Raw genomic sequence first — 17,894 nt, forward strand, 5'->3', positions numbered from 1 at the left:
TCCTTGCTAGCCCCAAAATTTGGACACATTACTCAATTCAAATTTTCTGTGCTTCTATTATCTCACTATTCAGCGAGAAGGTGTTCCGTGTTAACGTTGAAGATGAAAATCATATTAACATAATCCACGAGTTGGCCAGCACGACTCAGGTAACAATTTTGATTTACTTCACATCTAATTTAAAATCTTAGATCGCACTGTGATTCCAACAATGGAAAAAAAAACATGAAATATTAACTATAGCACTTTTGGTAGCAAGAATTAAAAACTTTGAAAACATTTAGTGCCATAATGTCTTCTTTTTCTGCCTAAATTAGATTGCCATAAGCCCTGTAGTATTATAAATCCATGGTAACTTTTAAAAGAGCTGACAGTGTGACAACTGGATGAGTTGGAACTGTCAGGAAGGTCACAGAACATCTAATGTGCAGTCACTTTCCTTCTAAGGCAAAAGAGAAAAATGATCAACTTGGATATTACTGAAAAACTGGGCTTTTGTCCAACTTCAAATTCATTTCCACATCCCATGTATCATCTGTCTTCTTTGATTTTCTTTCATTCCAAATCAAACAGCTAGGGTTTTCATGACCTTGATTCAGGTCCCCTTAAGGATATGACGTGAGGGGGAAAAAGAAGGTAAAAAGCCTTGAGTGATTTTCATACTTTTCTTTTGCTTTCAAAAAACTGACATCTCTGTGCTAATTTTTTAATCCACTATATATGAGGTGAGAACTGACATTTTAAACTGTATATATAATGTGGCAGGAAGCTATTGCTGACCACAAATACAGTAGTTCCACTTTGACCAATGCCGTTTCTTCATAAATATATAAACTAAAATAATCTGCTAGCTTATACACATACACACACATATTCATATATACACATGTATAGTCATTTTGTAGCTTTTAAGGCATAGAGGAAGGAAGAAGAAGGTGGAGAGTGTCATAATCACAGGCTCAGAAGTTCAGAATTGAAAGAAATATAAACTCATCTATTCCAGCAATCCACTCAAATCTGGAATTTCCTTCTGGGAAACAGCATCCCCAGTTACTACCCGTGGTAAAACCTGTTTGAGTACTTCCAGGAATAGTTCGTATACTACTTTTTGGAATAGCCCACTTGCCTTACAAATCATTCCAACTGTTTTCTTCCTTATTCTGAACTGAAAGCTTCCTTCTCTAACTTTGACCTGTTGGGCTTAGCTGGGCCAAATATCATGTTACCTCTAAGGTTTATATTTTTCAAGCTTTCCATAATTTTTCTTAGCACTGGTTTACAGACTCTTGATCATTCTGCTCACATCTAGATACAGCTCAGTCTTTCTGTCTATATTTCTTTTTTTAAATGTAGTTACCACAAGTGACAATGGGCCTCCAGGTGTGCTCTGATTAATATATACTACAGGGCCACTGCTTCCCTTCATTTGTAAAGCAGACATTTATTAATGGTGCCTAAGATTCTTTTTAGCATCTTAAGTAGTCATAGAACACTGAGCTTATATTAACCTGTGTTCAATCAAAACCATTAGGTAATTTTTTTTCCTCACATGAATCACCCTCAAACAGGATATCCCTCCTTTTGTGCTTACCTAATTGACTTTTTTCACCTAAATGTAGGATTTTAGATTTACACTTTTAAGATTTATCTTGACAGCCTGTTTTCAGCATGTTGAGATCTTTTAGAAAACTAATTCAGTCATCCAGGGCAATAATTCTTCCCCCTAACTTTGTATCTCCAGCAAGTTTGATAATCATGTCTTTTCGAATTTTATCCTTGTCACTGATAAAAGAAAATATTAAGTAGGTCAGGAGTCATAGAATTAGAGGCCTTCTTCATGTTTCACTCATTCAGTACATATTTATCATGAATCTCCAATGTGCCAGACATAGTGTTAAGCACTGAAGTGATTCATTAACCTATTCTGCTTGCATAAGTTTACTCAACTACCCAAGCTAGTGGGGTGTTACCTAGGGGTAACTCTGCCTGGTGCTTTCTGGTTTATAAAGAAAGATATCAAGGCAGAGACTTCATCAAATGCTTTACTAAGATCAAGATTCGACATTCTACCAGGTTAGTGCTCTCATCCAAAACTAAGGTGAAGTTAATTGGGCCTGACTTATTCTTGCTTTAAACCATACTGGCTCCCAGAGACCACAGCTTCCTTTTCTCAGCATTCACAATCCATCTGCTTCCAGTTTACTCTGCAGCTTTGCCAGAATCCATGCCAGGCTCCAGCAGCTCCTGCTTCTGAGCTTCACCTGTTTTCTTGTTTATAAAATCTAAAACTTGCCCCCTCTACTCCCCAATGAGCCCTTCAAGCTCTGATTCTTCCAAGATTGCTGAGAAAGTTCTGCAATCACATCTGCAGTATTTTTTTAGTTATCTAAAATTCAGCATTTCATAGTGGTCAAGAGCAGAGAGTCTGGACTTAGACTGCCTGGGTTCAATTCCTAGCCTTACTACTTAGTCAAACTTGGACACCTCTCTGGGTCTCAACTTCCTCATTTGTAAAATGAAGATGACAATACTATTTACCTAGGGGATTGTTGTGAGATGTAAATGAATTAATATTGGTAAAGCACTTAGAAAGAACTTAAATACTAAGAATTATATGTGTTTGCTGTTATTACTATCATTAGGTCTGGGATTTTGAATACAATTTATATAGCAGGTATAATCAATCACCTATGTCCTCATCTACCTTGGGCCTCAATGTTTTCTAAAGAAAGTATTTCTGTTTAGATCATAACATGAAAAAATCTTTACTTATCCCTGTGGTAATTTCATCTCTCAGCAGTAATAGAATAAACAAGGGATAGTGTAATTCTCTCTTGGAAAAGACAGAAGCCAAAAAACAGTTAAATAGGGCTTCTTTCTTTCCTCTGGCTGCAAACATCATGCTTTAGCTCCAAGCAGTGGGACACATATTTATTCTTTATTCTTTTATTTTCAACATGATTGAAATGAGATTTTCATTCTCCTTAGCAGTTATGGGAACAGCATATTCTGGGCTGTAGCCTTCCTGATAAGATCATTACAAGGGCATCCAGTCTTTGTATTCATCCTTGGCTATGTGTCCTTCCTCTCAGCTTTTGAACATGTCCTTTTAAATGCTGAATATATTGGGCAGATCCGTGACCACACTGTACTCCAGCAGCCCCTCTTTTCTCATCTATAATTGACTAGTAAGGATTTTATTTCATCTCCTCACAATCAGGGTTGTGCTTGTTCCTTTATTGAAGGCATTCACCGTAAAACCTATTCACTTTTCTCTGGACTGTCTTGAAGTCTGTGTTTCTCCAATTTAAGGTGCATTTTTCTCTATGCCTAGAGTAACATGGTTACTGTCTTCCAATGTTCTTATCATTCCTACTGTACCAATAAGTTCCTCCCTGCTGTCTGGAATTGGGCCTTGAGTAGAAGTTGCTTTCTTTTCCAACAAAAAAGGAAAATTTCACCAAGATAAATGAAAAGTCTATCAGATGTTTGACTTATAGTCAAATGCAATGTGAAGAAACAAATTCATGCAAATTTCTGAAGAAGCAAAGATCCCCAACACCAATATTTATTTTTTTATTGGCCAATCTTATTCCTGGAAAAATTTCAGGTTGGCATGCTACTTTATATTCCTTTTAGGCTAGTTTTCCGAGATATTTTAGGAAGGATTCTTTAGTTGTTAGGCAGCTGGCTGATTAAATTGATATTCTTATAATGCCATCATTTAAAAATATCTCTTGATCATCCAATAAATGTTCTGTATGGTTCTTTGTCACATTTATATTTTATAACTTCAGTTTTCTAAATTCATAATGTATAGTTTAATTTCCTACATCTACATCCTATATTTCACTCCATGTTTATATTTCAGACATACATCTCATTCACAAGGTCCTGGTAATTTCTGAAATTTATATTTATCACCTTATGTTATTACTTTGACTTTATTACCTATATTCATATTTGGTGCATTGGTAAACAGCTGTGAGGCTATAGCATTGCTCCTGATTTCCAGCCATGTTTCTCCTAGGAAGTACCAGAGACTAACTCCAGTATAGTGGGTCTGTGTCACACATGCAACACTCCAGAGTGTTGTATGTTGACAGATTTGCTAACTAGTTTTCTCCATGTCAAACTGAAATTTTTAAGCAACCTCAGGTTAGGTCTGTAAGTTTCTGTCAAACATATTTATGAGATTTATTTGCCCCCTCTTAAAGAATCCATAATGCTCACACTGCAATCTTAAAAGTAACACTTTCTCTACATATATATACTCTTCTAATATTTGGCAGAGCTAGGACCAATGGGTAAGAGCTTAGGAGGATATAGATGGCAATTTTCAGTTTAATATTAGAGAGAAAACCATTTATAAGCAATTAAGCTGTTCTGAAGTGGCACTAGAAATACACAAGGTTCTGCTAGAACCACCACCAAGAACATCATGCAAGCATTTGATGCTTTGAGTGGAAAGCTAGCATCTTAATACAGGCTCTTCCAAAGTGGATCCTGAGACAAAGATTCAAGGGAAAGAATTTTATCTGGGAAGTGCAGGGAGCCCTGGTAAAGGAGTGGGGAGTGCTAAATAGAAGTAAAGGCAGCCAACAAAGGAAACGGTGTTAAGCCAGCTACCACAGAGGACAACTGGAGGTAAACCCACAGGGAAACTCTAGGAATGTGTACAAACAACACACTTCAGAATTATCCCACCTGAGAAGTGAAGGAGTTGGAGTAGTTCAACATTCGCTTTTCAGGATTATTGGTTGAACCACAAAGAGTAATTTCCTTGGTACCTCCTGTCTACCTGGAGCTGATAATTTGGCTTTTCCCAGTTCTAGAGGAAAGAGCCCTCAGGTACAGAGAGGCAGATCTTACTTAGCAAGGGGAGTACACTGAGCACACTAAAAGGTCCCAGCAATTATGTACCAGCGGGACACTGTCAGGTCAGCTACAGATACATGGAGGACTTTATGTGCTTTCCCAATTCTCAACCTTGTCGTCTATAATAAAGACATACCTCTCTCTCCCACCACACCATAGAATGACAGGTGTTTATCAGGAACACAAATTCAGAGCTAAGTTTCAAAAATATGCTTTCTCTTATAATGTGCTTATCTTCATTGCCCTTTTCTCCACAATGTTGACTAACTAGAAGTTGTCACTAGCCCCTTGCTTTCTCTGTCCTTATCTTAGCATGTCTTTATACTTACTCACTTCATTTAACCTCTCATCCTTAACTCACTAGGTCACCTTCTACAGCCAATCCTTATCCAAACATTGATATTCTATCCTTTCAATCCCTTTATGACAACCTCACTCACGCTTTTTTCTTCTGGAATGCCAGTATCCCTGCCTCCCATTGCCCTGACATTCCTTATGGGCCTGATTCGTGACTCACCACCTCTAGATTTCTACAGTGGTTTGAAGCTTACCAAGACAGAATATAGGTTACTGGGAGCCCCACAAATGTATCTGAAACTGAGATGTCTTATAGTATTACCTCGTCAGTTTCTGCTGCACCACCTCTAAGTCTGCCCAAACTCCCTTCCAAGTTTCCAAGCAGTGGTCCTAAATATCACCATCAGACACATCTCTAGCCCTAAAGCAATGCGCAAACATCCGAACAGAGATTGGCTGAGACACAGGGACAAAGAAAGACCCAATGTCAGGCTGACCTCAGACTTCTAGGCTTCCACTCAGCACAAGCAAGGAAGAGAAAAATAGACACCTATAAGACACAGTATGTTTTAGTTAATATTTTTCCACTGAAAAGTGATACTTAAAACCACACATCCATAGACTAAAAAAGATGCTGTTTGGGGCTTCATCTTCTCTAATGTCTCCCCTATAAAGACAAAGGCCATGTTTGATTTGCCCACTAATGTATTCCTAGTCTCAGACACAGAGCCTAGCATATCGTAGGTTCTCACAATAGTTGATGAGTAACTGAATAAATGAAAATGTCAGTACATGACTGGATCCCCAAGAGCAATTTTTCTCCAGCCACGGTGCCAATATACCCATTGTGAAAAGATACCATTTTTCTTCCTGATGTCTCCACCGCAGCTCAGGGATCCTCCTGGTTCCACATATTACTGTGACTTCCAAGATAAACTCATAAAATAAGTCCATTAAAAAGTAAAACAGCTTCATATTTCTCCATTACATTTTGTAGTTCTAGTTAATTCATCATTCTTCTGGCACGTAGATCCATTACCACAACACTGCTATTCCAACAAGTTAGTGATCCAGAAGATTAATAAATAGAAAAGAGCAGTTACAGAATACAACTGACTAGCATTATGGGAAATGATTATATGTTTTTTTCATGTTCATTGATAATCAATCAAGGTTATATATATATTTGTAAACACTTTTATCAACATCTAACTGCTTGGTTCCAACCCTTGTTCACTCAAAGGAAATATTTTCAACAGATTTCATGGATGATTTGATTTTAAAAATAATTCAGTAGAGCAATAATGTGCTCACAGATTATCATTCACCCATTGAATTACAGGCATCCAATATAGTTTATCTTGCCCTTTATTCAGATTGACTTCTGGAAGCCAGATTCTGTCACACAAATCAAACCTCACAGTACAGTTGACTTCCATGTTAAAGCAGAAGATATTGTCACTGTGGAGAATGTTCTAAAGCAGAATGAACTACCATACAAGTAAGTTTATGTTTTATAAATATTAAAATTCTCTCCCATGCATGCTTTCATCTGAGCCTTTGAATAACTCTGGGAAGGAAGAAATGAGACCAAAACCATGCCTTCCCCAGGACCCCACAAATACATAACGGCAGAGCTGGCCCTGGATTCCAAGTCGTAAGACTTCAGTTCTGATGGATTTTGTGTTTAGTTATTGCTCTAATGAACATGGTTTTTATTCTTGAACCCCAAGTCTTCTGCCTGATATCTGACTTGGTCCATTTTACAAGCAATGTATAGAGTACAGGCCTAACCAATGGATACTCTATTCTCAACTAGACATAGTTTTAACCCCAAATCTTATCAGCTCTGCTTTCCAAGGGATCAGCCAGACCTATTGTGAGTTATGAGGGCTATTTATGCTTTTTTTAGCAGAAGGATAAGTCTAGAGTCAGTCTGAATGGCCCTTCTGTCCTTTTTTCTCTAAAGTCCCACCACTATCTCTAATGGTAGGAGAAGGCAGGGAGAGAAAGATGCAAAGAAAGGACTAGAGTAAGTGGCTAAGATGATCCTGTCTCCCTCACTGAATACCACTTTCGTTCATCTAGGTCTTTCACGACAAGAATGTCTTCCTAAGTAAAGGCAATTGTCCATTGGGTGATCCAACAAATCAATATTGAATGTCTACACGTATCAAGTTCCAGTAAGGACAGATATGGCCTCACGTCCTTTAGGGGAAAACAGACTTTAAATAAGGAATTGCAGTAGTATTTAATAGATGGAAAGAAGAGTAAAGAGCTGGAGTTCAGAAGAATAGACCAAGTCTAGAGGTCAGGGAGGGCTGTCCTAGGAAATGATTCTTCAGCTGAGAACTGAAAGATGAGTAGGAGTTGATTAGCCAGACAAAGACAAGGAAAAACCATACTTTAGGCAGAGAACAGACCATATGCTAAGGCTTAGAAGTGGGAGAGACCATGCTAACCCAGGACATTTGCATAAGAGGGAAGGAAGAAATAAGGTCTCTAGTACAAAGCAGAGGTCCTCCTCCAGGGGGTAGATTAGGGAGGAACAAAGACAAAGTCTCGGGCTCCGGTCCTGAACGTTCAAATGTTTACCCAGCAATCCCCCAACACAAGCTCAAGTCTTCGTTATGTTTTGGAAAAATGTAACCTATGTAATTTTAACAGAAATTTCTCCTGTTTTTCCACATCTTAAAAATGTAAAAGTATAGTATCTGTGCCAGTGAAGATGTCAGAATTGTCACCTATAAAATCTGTACCTCCATCAGGAGAAGTGTGTAGCATAGTGCAACAAGTAAAGGCTTTGGGGAAAAAGCAGACTAGATTCTAATCCTGGCTTTGCACATTGCTGTGTGGTTGTGGGGAATTTGCTCAACCTTTCTGAGCTTCAGCTTTCTTATCCATAAAATGAAGATATAATGCCTCTCTCAAAGGGCTGTTGTAAAAATAAATAAATAAATAAACACATATATATATATATATATATTACAACTGGTATTATATTGCTGAGAATGCTGCTATGGTTTACTGTTGTACAAAGAAGGAGATTATACATTTTTTTAAGAGTCAACAGAAACTGCTATGTTTAACCCCATTATCATGCCTCACAAAGCTTAGCTATGTGCCTTCTGCCTGAAGGAAATGTCAAAATGTGACCTTAAGAATTGACTGTCTTTTTAAAACAAAGATACAACCTGGTAAGTCTCAAAATGTGATTAAGATTCATGTCTATAACATTTTGCTCTTTTTATTATACTGAAAAGGACATCTAAAATTCTAGTCCTTGGAGCCTTCAGTAGCATTCAAAAAGATGAGTTTCTTTGTAATTGTTTAAGAAAAACAAAGATCAGCGACCATAGATTAACCCTAGCTACCTGAATGATGTCTTAATTCTACCCTTATCACAAAACAGTAAAATGGTTTCCGATAGAATTTCAATCTCTATTTACAATCAGATAGAAAATTCACTTTCTTTTTTAGTGGTGAACTTTTTGGGAATTGTGTATGAATATTGTCTCATCTAGAACATAGGACATGCCCTGAGGGCTAAGAGCTTGTTAATTTTTGCTTCTCTGTTCACTGCTTAGCATATTTATAGCATATAATTTTCTAAATATTAAATAATAAGTCCCTGGAAATCCTGGAGAAGCATACCAGCAATATCCTTGCTGGGGTTGCAAGCAGTCCCTGTGCATCCCATTATTACCTCATATGGCAACTAACTTGTATTTAGACGATTTCCTGCTGGCAAAAATTTGCAGTAGTATTTGTATATAACAAGAGCCATCCACTGCACACAAGTTCTACCAAAATAACTTTTCAGATTTTTTCAGTGTTTCCAACCCTCTTCACCAAGACCTGTATTATTTGGCAGCTTTAATCAGATCCTGAATTATCATAGGAAAAAAACCAAAATGTGTGCAAAAAGAAAGATAACAGTAGTTTTAAATGACAAAGTTTCACTCTTAGTAACAGAAAGACTAGGAATCAGAGAGCGTAAATCTCCAACTTATGGTTATGAAGCTAAGTTGACAGAACCTTTAGGTGGCCTGCTCTCCATGGAATTCCTTGCTACAGACTGTAGAAAGATTGCTTTGCCCTACTTGATTCAGGGAGACTGATTGTTGCTTACACATATATCAGCATTTTTCTGCATATTTCAGAGGCATACAGGAAGGTGTCCTAGGATAGCAATAGGCACGTAGTAATGTTCTTCAATAGCAGTGGGCACAAAGTCCAGGTACCGATCAAATATTCTATTTTCCAGAAATCTGAAAGGGGGATAAAACTGAGTCATGCCTTTCTTTACTTCTCAGACATTGTGTTCCTTGCTTTTTTGGGAGTCCCAGTTATCTAATTTGCTTGTGTGTTTAAAAAAAAAAAAAAAAAAAAAAAAAGGAGAAGTTGGATGGCACTATAAAACAAGCATATGAAAGTATAAAATACTATACATGCTTCTCTATTTTGGAGCTGTGAGGCATTGTTTTAATCTTCTAGAATGGAAGCTCATTATTTAGTAATAATATTTTGTAATATAGCTAAAGTAGTACTTGGTCCTAAATCTAATAAAATCAAATAACCACAGGGCTGGGAAGGATCATTTGAGGTCAGTCTCCCGCCTTCAAGCAAAAGTCAGCAACACATTTCAACCTCACTCTGATGCTCTTTTGCAAGTTACTAGAGGATATTTTTATTCTCGGGTGTCATCTTCAATTTAACTAACTGGATTTTTATGCTTCTTTGTCCTGGATATTGATGAAAATGTTTAATATTTAACGTAGTAATAACTCTAACAGAATGTCTCTTACTACCAAACAAAATGCCAGCCCCCACACAGTCACTGATCCTCCTAAATAATTTAAACTCGGCCGGGCGCAGTGGCTCACACCTATAATCCCAGCACCTTGGGAGGCCTAGGCAGGTGGATCACGAGGTCAGGAGATCAAGACCATCCTGGCTAACACGGTCAAACCCTGTCTCTACTAAAAATACAAAAAATTAGCCAGGCATGGTGGCGGGCGCCTGTAGCCCCAGCTACTCCGGAGGCTGAGGCAGGAGAATGGCGTGAACTCAGGAGGCGGAGCTTGCAGTGAGCCGAGATCGCGCCACTGCACTTCAGCCTGGGCGACAGAGCGAGACTCCGTCTCAAAAATAAATAAATTAACAAAAATAATAATAATAATTTGAACTCAAGGGTTGGGTGCAGGTAAGAGGATAGCAATATGCTCTGGAAGCTTTGAAATGAAAGAGGATATCAATTTCTGGTCCTCTTGGGTTTTTTTTTTTTCATTCCGAGAAGCTCGTCCTTATTAGGTAAGATTTGTTCTTTCACGTTATCATATCGAGACATAATTGTCCTCTTAGCAGTTTCTGTCGGTTGATTTTTTTGTTTGTTTGTTTCCAGGTTTTTGTCTTGCTTGGCTTGCTTTGTTTTGGTTTGGTTAGTCTGTTTTTAGTTTTTTGTTATCCTTGAATATCATTTTCCTGAACTATTTTTTAGTTTTCCTCCACGTTTTCCTGAGTTATGACAGTGGTAACTGGCAAATTTTTATTTTTTTCATAAACTTGGAACACATGTATGTAAATGACTGAGGCTTATGGATTGGAATCAAGCCACTGCATTTTAGAATTGAAAAGGATGTTGAATATTTACTAATCAAATGACCCTCCTCTAAAACTTAGGACATTAAGGTCCAGGGATTAGATGACTTTTCTAAAGCCAGTTTATGAGTTAGGCAAAACTACGACCTTGATCTTTTGATTCCTCATTCATGATTCCTTCTACTTCCACCCTATTCCTTAACAATTCAACTGGGATAGTGAATATAATTATAGTGCTGACTAAACTCATTGTTCTAACTATAGCAGACAGACTGATGGTCCCCAAAAAACTCTATATCCTAATCCCCAGAACATGTGAATATGTCATGTTTATCACAAAGAAGAATTTAGGTTATAGATGGAATTAAGGTTCCTAATCAGCTGATGTTAAAATAGAGAGATTATTCTGGATTGTCCTATATGTCCACTGTAATCATGAGTCTTTAAAGTGAAAGAGAGAGGGAGAAGAGGTCACAGTGATTGGATGTGAGGACTTTATCTGCTGTTGAAGCCTTGAAGGTGGAGAAAAAGGATATGGCCAAGGAATGCAGGTGACCTCTCAGAACTAGAAAGGGCAAGGAATTAGATTCTCCCCTAGAGCTTTCCTGTTGATAACTTTTTTAGCCACACCTCATTTTTATCTCAGTGAGACTTGTGTTGGAATTCTAACCTACAGAACTATAAAATAATAAATTCACGTTGCTTTAAGCCACTGACAGCAGCCATAGAAAACTAATACACTCACAAAGCACTGGCAGCTGCTCAATAGAAAATATTTCTCCATGGAATAACTTTTAAAATCTGCATTTTTTTCTTTTTAAATACTACCTCTTAAGATAGTTAAGACCTTAAGAAAGTGTTTGTCTTTTGCTAAGAAACAGATCCCAGTAAGTATTAATTTATTACACTTTCCAAAAACGGACACAAGTTCATACCCAAGTTCACCAATCGAAGGAGTGACCAGGAGGAAGGTTCAGAGGATGTCCCTGACATACTTCATCAGAATGTCCTTGGGGCAGCCAGAGGAGAAGCAGACTTTTGATGTGTGTCTGCAATTCTCTGTATGTCAGATAAAATCATTTCAAGGTTTAACTGTGGATAATAGCAATTTCTGCAAAGTGGCCTCTGTCTGTAATATTCACAGTACTGTGATCAAGGATACTAATGATCATAAACTTTTCTCTCTTCCAAACATACTTTTCACTCAAAGTAGAAAGGGAAGTGAAGTCTCACACACACACACACACACACACACACACACACACACACACACACCTTCAGACTAGCCTCATAATAGAAACTATCACCTGAACAATTCATTTCTCTAAACAGGTAGGCCTCAAAGGTTTCCGTTACCACTTTTCATATTACCTTGCTACAGAACCATTATTAGATTACTTAAACCACCCAAAAGACAAGCAAATAGAAACCAGTTTTTTAAACCCATTCTTCTTTTACCTAGTAAATCTTCAGCTTGTCAATATTTCTGAATTTCCAGACAAGATATTTTTCTCAGAACCTAGAGACAGGTCCAAATTGACAACTCCTCCCATTTACCCAGGACTGAGTAGCTTCCTGGAACACAAGACTTTTAGTTCTAAATTCAGAAAAGTCCTGAGGAAGAAAGATCAAAGATAGGCTTCGAGTACATACTGTTGTGTGGAAGCCCAAGGCCCTGACCCAAAATGTCCCAGGTACCAGGAGCAACCATTTTCCAAGTTTAAGGTTCACAGATAGTCAAATACTTGAGGTTTGGGCTGAGGAAGATCCTACCTTGCTTGCACTCTCCAGTATCCTTCTCAGTGACTTACTCACTCTTTATGGTCAGTAACAGAATCTCCCTGGAGCAGCTGAAGGTCATCAGGAAGAACCAGAGGACAACATGAGAATTTACGGAGAGTGCAATGTGCCATCTACTAAAGCAGTGGCTCTGGGGTTTTGTGTGTGTTCACTGGGGAAAAATACACTTATGTTCATAGGAACACCCACTTTGGTTCGTTGCAGGGTACTGATAAGCAACCTGAGAAATGTGGTGGAGGCTCAGTTTGATAGCCGGGTTCGTGCAACAGGACACAGTTATGAGAAGTACAACAAGTGGGAAACGGTATGATGTGCACATGATTTAGACAGATATTACTTTGGGAATTGAACCAAGAATGCCACATTGATCTACAAACGATTCCATTTGGTAGATAGAGGCTTGGACTCAACAAGTCGCCACTGAGAATCCAGCCCTCATCTCCCGCAGTGTTATCGGAACCACGTTTGAGGGACGCGCTATTTACCTTCTCAAGGTAATCATTTTTAACCATGACCTTGCCATGTCTGAGGGCTTTAAATCAATGAATTCTAACACATGAACATCTGTTTCACAGACATGCTTATCCCAAACATTGTTATAACTCTTTCCTGCCTACAATCCCCGAGGAAACCAGATTCCCCAGCTTCTTTTATCATATGTGGATTTTTAAATCATTATTTTGATTTATTCAAAAGGAAAAATGCAATAAAATAAGAGAAGACCTATAAATTTAACCACATTCCTGTAAGCAATGTAAATGATTATCTACCTTGATGAAATTCTTCTTTCCCAGCTGTCGTTTGCAAATCCATTTGCTAAAGAGGCTCATAAACTTCATGTCTACCAGACAACATTACAAACACATCAACAATTTGTTTCTGTCATTTTCTAACACCATTTTTGTCATGTAATTCTAATGAAGGAGATAAAAAGACAAGGAATAAGTGAGAGAGTAGTAAAAATTCTTACAAGATTAGCAACAATCATGATTACTTCTAATTACTCATCCAGTTGTCTTGGTCATGTCACCTAATAACAGCAGCTGAAAATAACCTCCACATGAGTACAATTAAGCAGGGTAATCAAGCATCATCTGAAAATATGAGCTTGTCAAGCTTAATAAAAATAATAAACAGCCATATAAGCTTTCAGCTCAAACACTGTGAGTCTAGAAGCGAGAACATACTGTGTTAGCATTATATTTTAATTTAATCATGGGATCCAGCTCTTGCTGCTGTCGGGTTTCACTTGTTGAGTCTCAAGCCCAGATGGGTAGTGGAGGTTAACCCCTGAATGTCCTATGATGAATCATGGTTTCCCTTTTCCTTTTGTTTGCAATAGGTTGGCAAAGCTGGACAAAACAAGCCTGCCATTTTCATGGACTGTGGTTTCCATGCCAGAGAGTGGATTTCTCCTGCATTCTGCCAGTGGTTTGTAAGAGAGGTCAGTGTGTAGAGTGGTTTTTGGCAAAGAGAAATGTATGTTTTAATTTTCAATTAATTCCTTAAAACCTAGAGAGAATAATAACACAGAAAAAAATCCACAATTACAAGTTCCCAATTTTGGAAATCAGTTTCAACTTCCACCAACAGACCTTTATAAGGCAAGATTTAAAACAGAAAAATTCTATTTATGGGCCAGGTGCAGTGGCTCATGCCTATAATCCTTGCACTTTGGGAGGCGGAAACAGGTGGATTGCTTGGGCCTAGGAATTGGAGACCAGCCTGGGCAACATGGTGAAACCTCATCTCTTAAAAAAAAAAAATTGTATTTGTTTGAATTTCACTCATCTGAACTTTCTCACCCATATTTGGTAGAGAGTCCAACAACTAGCATAGTGATTGGTCATGTAAAAGCTAATGGTTGTGGTTAAACCAATTTGATCATTATCTCTTGGCTAATAATCATTGTATACTTCAGAATAAAAGAAAAGTGTGCATAGTAGTCATTACTCTAAATGATACTGTTTTTCATTCCTTATCATTCTAATGATAAGATATATGTAAAAGCTTTTTAAAAACAAGTTTTAAAATATGCATGAGTCTATACTGATATGCATAGATAATTCAATAAATAAAAGAGAGGCAAAGAACAACTCCTTCTTGCAGAAGAATTACAACTAATATATGTACAAAGAATGAGCAAAACATAAAATCATCACTAGAACATCACAGCAATAATCATGTCAGGCAAATCCACAGATGGATGTAAAATTAGTGGGTAAAAGTTTAGGGAGAAACAGGATATTTGCAGAGTCTAAAAGTTATCTCCTCCCAAAAATGTATTCATTATAAAGGGAAAACTTAAAGTGGATAAACCTAGCAGAAGGAATCACCTTAACTAAGTGATCAAGGTTAACATCATCAGTAATAAATAAGACATATCAATATCATGTACCTTCAGATATTATGCAGTGAAAAGACATATCACCTTTGTGATATTCTTCCTTGAAATGAATGACCTCCCTTTAATCATAAACAAAATTTAATTTTGAAAAATAATTTAGACAAACTCAAAGTAAGGGACATTCTGCAAAATAAACTGACAAGCACTCTTCAACAGTGTTAAAGTCATAAAACACAAAAAGACTGAAGACCTGTCACAGATCAGAGAAGACTATGGATACTTGACAAATAAAGGCAATGTAGGATCCTAGATTGGAACCTAGAATGGAAAAAGGACATTAGTGGATAAACTTGTGAAATCTGAATAAAGTCTATAGTTTAGTTTATAGTATTGTATCCATGTTAATTTCTTCACTTTAATAATTATACCATGGTTATGTAAGATGGTAACATTCAGGAAGCTGGATGAAGGGTATATGGGAACTATTTTTGCAATTCTTCTGTACGTCTAAAATTATTTCAAATTTAAAAGTTGAAAACATTGAAGTGCTTTAAATATATAAGAATATTATTATATACAACATAATTTTTGTGTGAAGCACTTCCATATATATTTGTTATGTAGTCTTGGTTTCTAGACATTATATATCAGATTGGCATCACTTAGCTTCACTATGTAGCTCACCCATCTGCCTTTTAGAAGAGGATAACTGGATGTTAGAATTAAATTTTATTATATTCCAATTTGTAGACCATTAAAAGAACATGATTATATAGCTCCTCTAACCTAAAAAGCACATGCTTTATCATGTAATATTGTAATTAACATATATAATTACAAAGAGTATATAAAAATTGTTCACACATAGAAGTCTAATCTATTTTAAAGTTTGTTCAAGCAAGCCTAGGGAAGGGTTGTATTTAAGTTTAATATGATGCTGGGGAGCAGAGGGACTGTGACTAAGAGAACGTATTAAATGGCACGATGTCCTTCATTCATAGATAAGTGTCTACATTACTTAACAGGGACAACAGGATTGTCCCTTCTTGAGAAAGACAGCAAAGGAGACTCCCGTCACTATGCAGCTTGGAGTGTTGGTGGGAGCTTCCCCAAAATCCATGAGTGTGAGCTTATTATGAGAGGCATTCTCATTACCTTGTTATATCGGACATTCCCTCTAGTGAGATCATCTACAGGAGGTTTCATAGAAAAGAAATACATTTCTAAATGACGTTATTAGGAAAATGCATAGCTATCCACAGACACTTCTTACTTACTAGAACTAGGTCTTACACTTATACCCTACTAACTTTGAAAAAAGCTATTGTAGTTTTATCTTAAAAGAAATGAGTATATATGTTCTTTAGAAGTCTTTAATTAAATTTCTCATTAAAGTAAAAAGTTAAAATAAAAAGGGTGTAATAGAACTATCCTGGAAGCAGAGAAGAATTAGAAATAACAATTATCAATAAAAATATCAAGTATTGGTAGTAATTTGCTGATTGCTTTTTAAATATTAATATTGTCCACTTCAATAGGAAATACTGCTTTTATTACCAAAATTAACATTCATCAGTGTTTGTAAATTTTAACAGCATCAAACACTCCATTTTTCCATGAAATTCCTCTTCATAATTCACATACAGGCTGTTCGTACCTATGGACAAGAGATCCAAATGACAGAGCTTCTTGACAAGTTAGACTTTTATGTCCTGCCTGTGCTCAATATCGATGGCTACATCTACACCTGGACCAAGGTATATGCACCAATACTGAGAGAGGCTGATGAAATTAAAACCAACTTCTCTCTATTATATTTGTCCTAACCATATAGTCCACTTTCAGAGCCGATTGTGGAGAAAGACTCGCTCCACCCATGCTGGATCTAGCTGCATTGGCACAGACCCCAACAGAAATTTTGATGCTGGTTGGTGCGGTAAGTATCTGGCTACCCAGTTTGCATGTATCCGTTGAAAAACATAAGAGAAAAAATAAGAAAACACAACAGTGTCTAAAATAAGAAAAACTGCAAAGTTTTATATTTTAAAGTTCTAACTTTCTAAAAGCGCCAAAAAAAAAAAAAAAAAAAAAAAAAACAGTTTAATTCATTTGACCAAAACATATTGAGAACTCTGTTGTGTTCCCAGCTGTGCTAGATGCTGAAAATACAAGACTGAACAAACCAGACATAATCCTACTACTCATGGAATGTATAGTCTAGAGGGGGAGACAGCCATTAAATAAATAATTATTTACATAAAATTGTAATGCAATTAAGAATGATCATAGTAATAATTTTTTCATAGATATTAGTTTGTTCCCTACTTACTAATTTTTTTACACTATATTGATATCATTGTGTAGTACTACACGGAGACACACTGGTGATTCCACGTGCAACTTTTTACCACGTTAGCTTAAAAAATACCATCCTAATCCTGTGATTAAATGGATATTTTACTATATAATATAAACATAATAGGGACAAATTTAAGGACTCCTTGATAAGGACTCCTATGAAAACTCCCTAATTTGAAAGTTTAAAACATCCTCACAAGAACTTCACTAGGTGATCCTTGCCATTAACATCATATGTTTTTCCAGAAATTGGAGCCTCTCAAAACCCCTGTGCCGAAACTTACTGTGGACCTGCTGCAGAGTCTGAAAAGGAGACTAAGGCCCTGGCTGATTTCATCCGCAACAACCTCTCTTCCATCAAGGCATATCTGACAATCCACTCGTACTCCCAAATGATGATCTACCCTTACTCATATGCTTACAAACTCGGTGAGAACAATGCTGAGTTGGTAAGTAGCAAAGTAGTAGGTATGACATTTTACTGTTGAGATTTTTTAAATTCTAATCCTGAAAAGAAAATCATTATAAGAACACTTTCTGGAAGTCCCTTTATTGATTTTTTTGGTAGTAGAATTGAAAAACTTATTACAGATTTATAAGGAATCTGGAGTTG

The 17,894-nt window shown here is 36.9% G+C and overlaps 1 protein-coding gene across 4 annotated transcripts in view; it reads left to right on the top strand.

Moving 5' to 3' along the window:
* The window catches only part of CPB1 (carboxypeptidase B1), a 72,234-nt gene that overhangs the window by 40,241 nt on the left and 14,099 nt on the right, over nt 1–17,894 (top strand). For all 4 annotated transcript variants that reach the window (XM_055249229.2, XM_055249230.2, XM_063620227.1 and 1 more), the window contains 8 exons: nt 74–149; nt 6,552–6,676; nt 12,781–12,880; nt 12,969–13,070; nt 13,919–14,020; nt 16,570–16,680; nt 16,769–16,859; nt 17,528–17,730. In XM_055249229.2, coding sequence (XP_055105204.2) covers nt 74–149; nt 6,552–6,676; nt 12,781–12,880; nt 12,969–13,070; nt 13,919–14,020; nt 16,570–16,680; nt 16,769–16,859; nt 17,528–17,730 — 910 coding nt within the window. The remainder of the gene's footprint in view (nt 1–73; nt 150–6,551; nt 6,677–12,780; nt 12,881–12,968; nt 13,071–13,918; nt 14,021–16,569; nt 16,681–16,768; nt 16,860–17,527; nt 17,731–17,894) is intronic.

This window comes from Symphalangus syndactylus, chromosome 17 (genome assembly GCF_028878055.3).
Source record: "Symphalangus syndactylus isolate Jambi chromosome 17, NHGRI_mSymSyn1-v2.1_pri, whole genome shotgun sequence".
Classification (NCBI taxonomy): Eukaryota; Metazoa; Chordata; class Mammalia; order Primates; family Hylobatidae; genus Symphalangus; species Symphalangus syndactylus.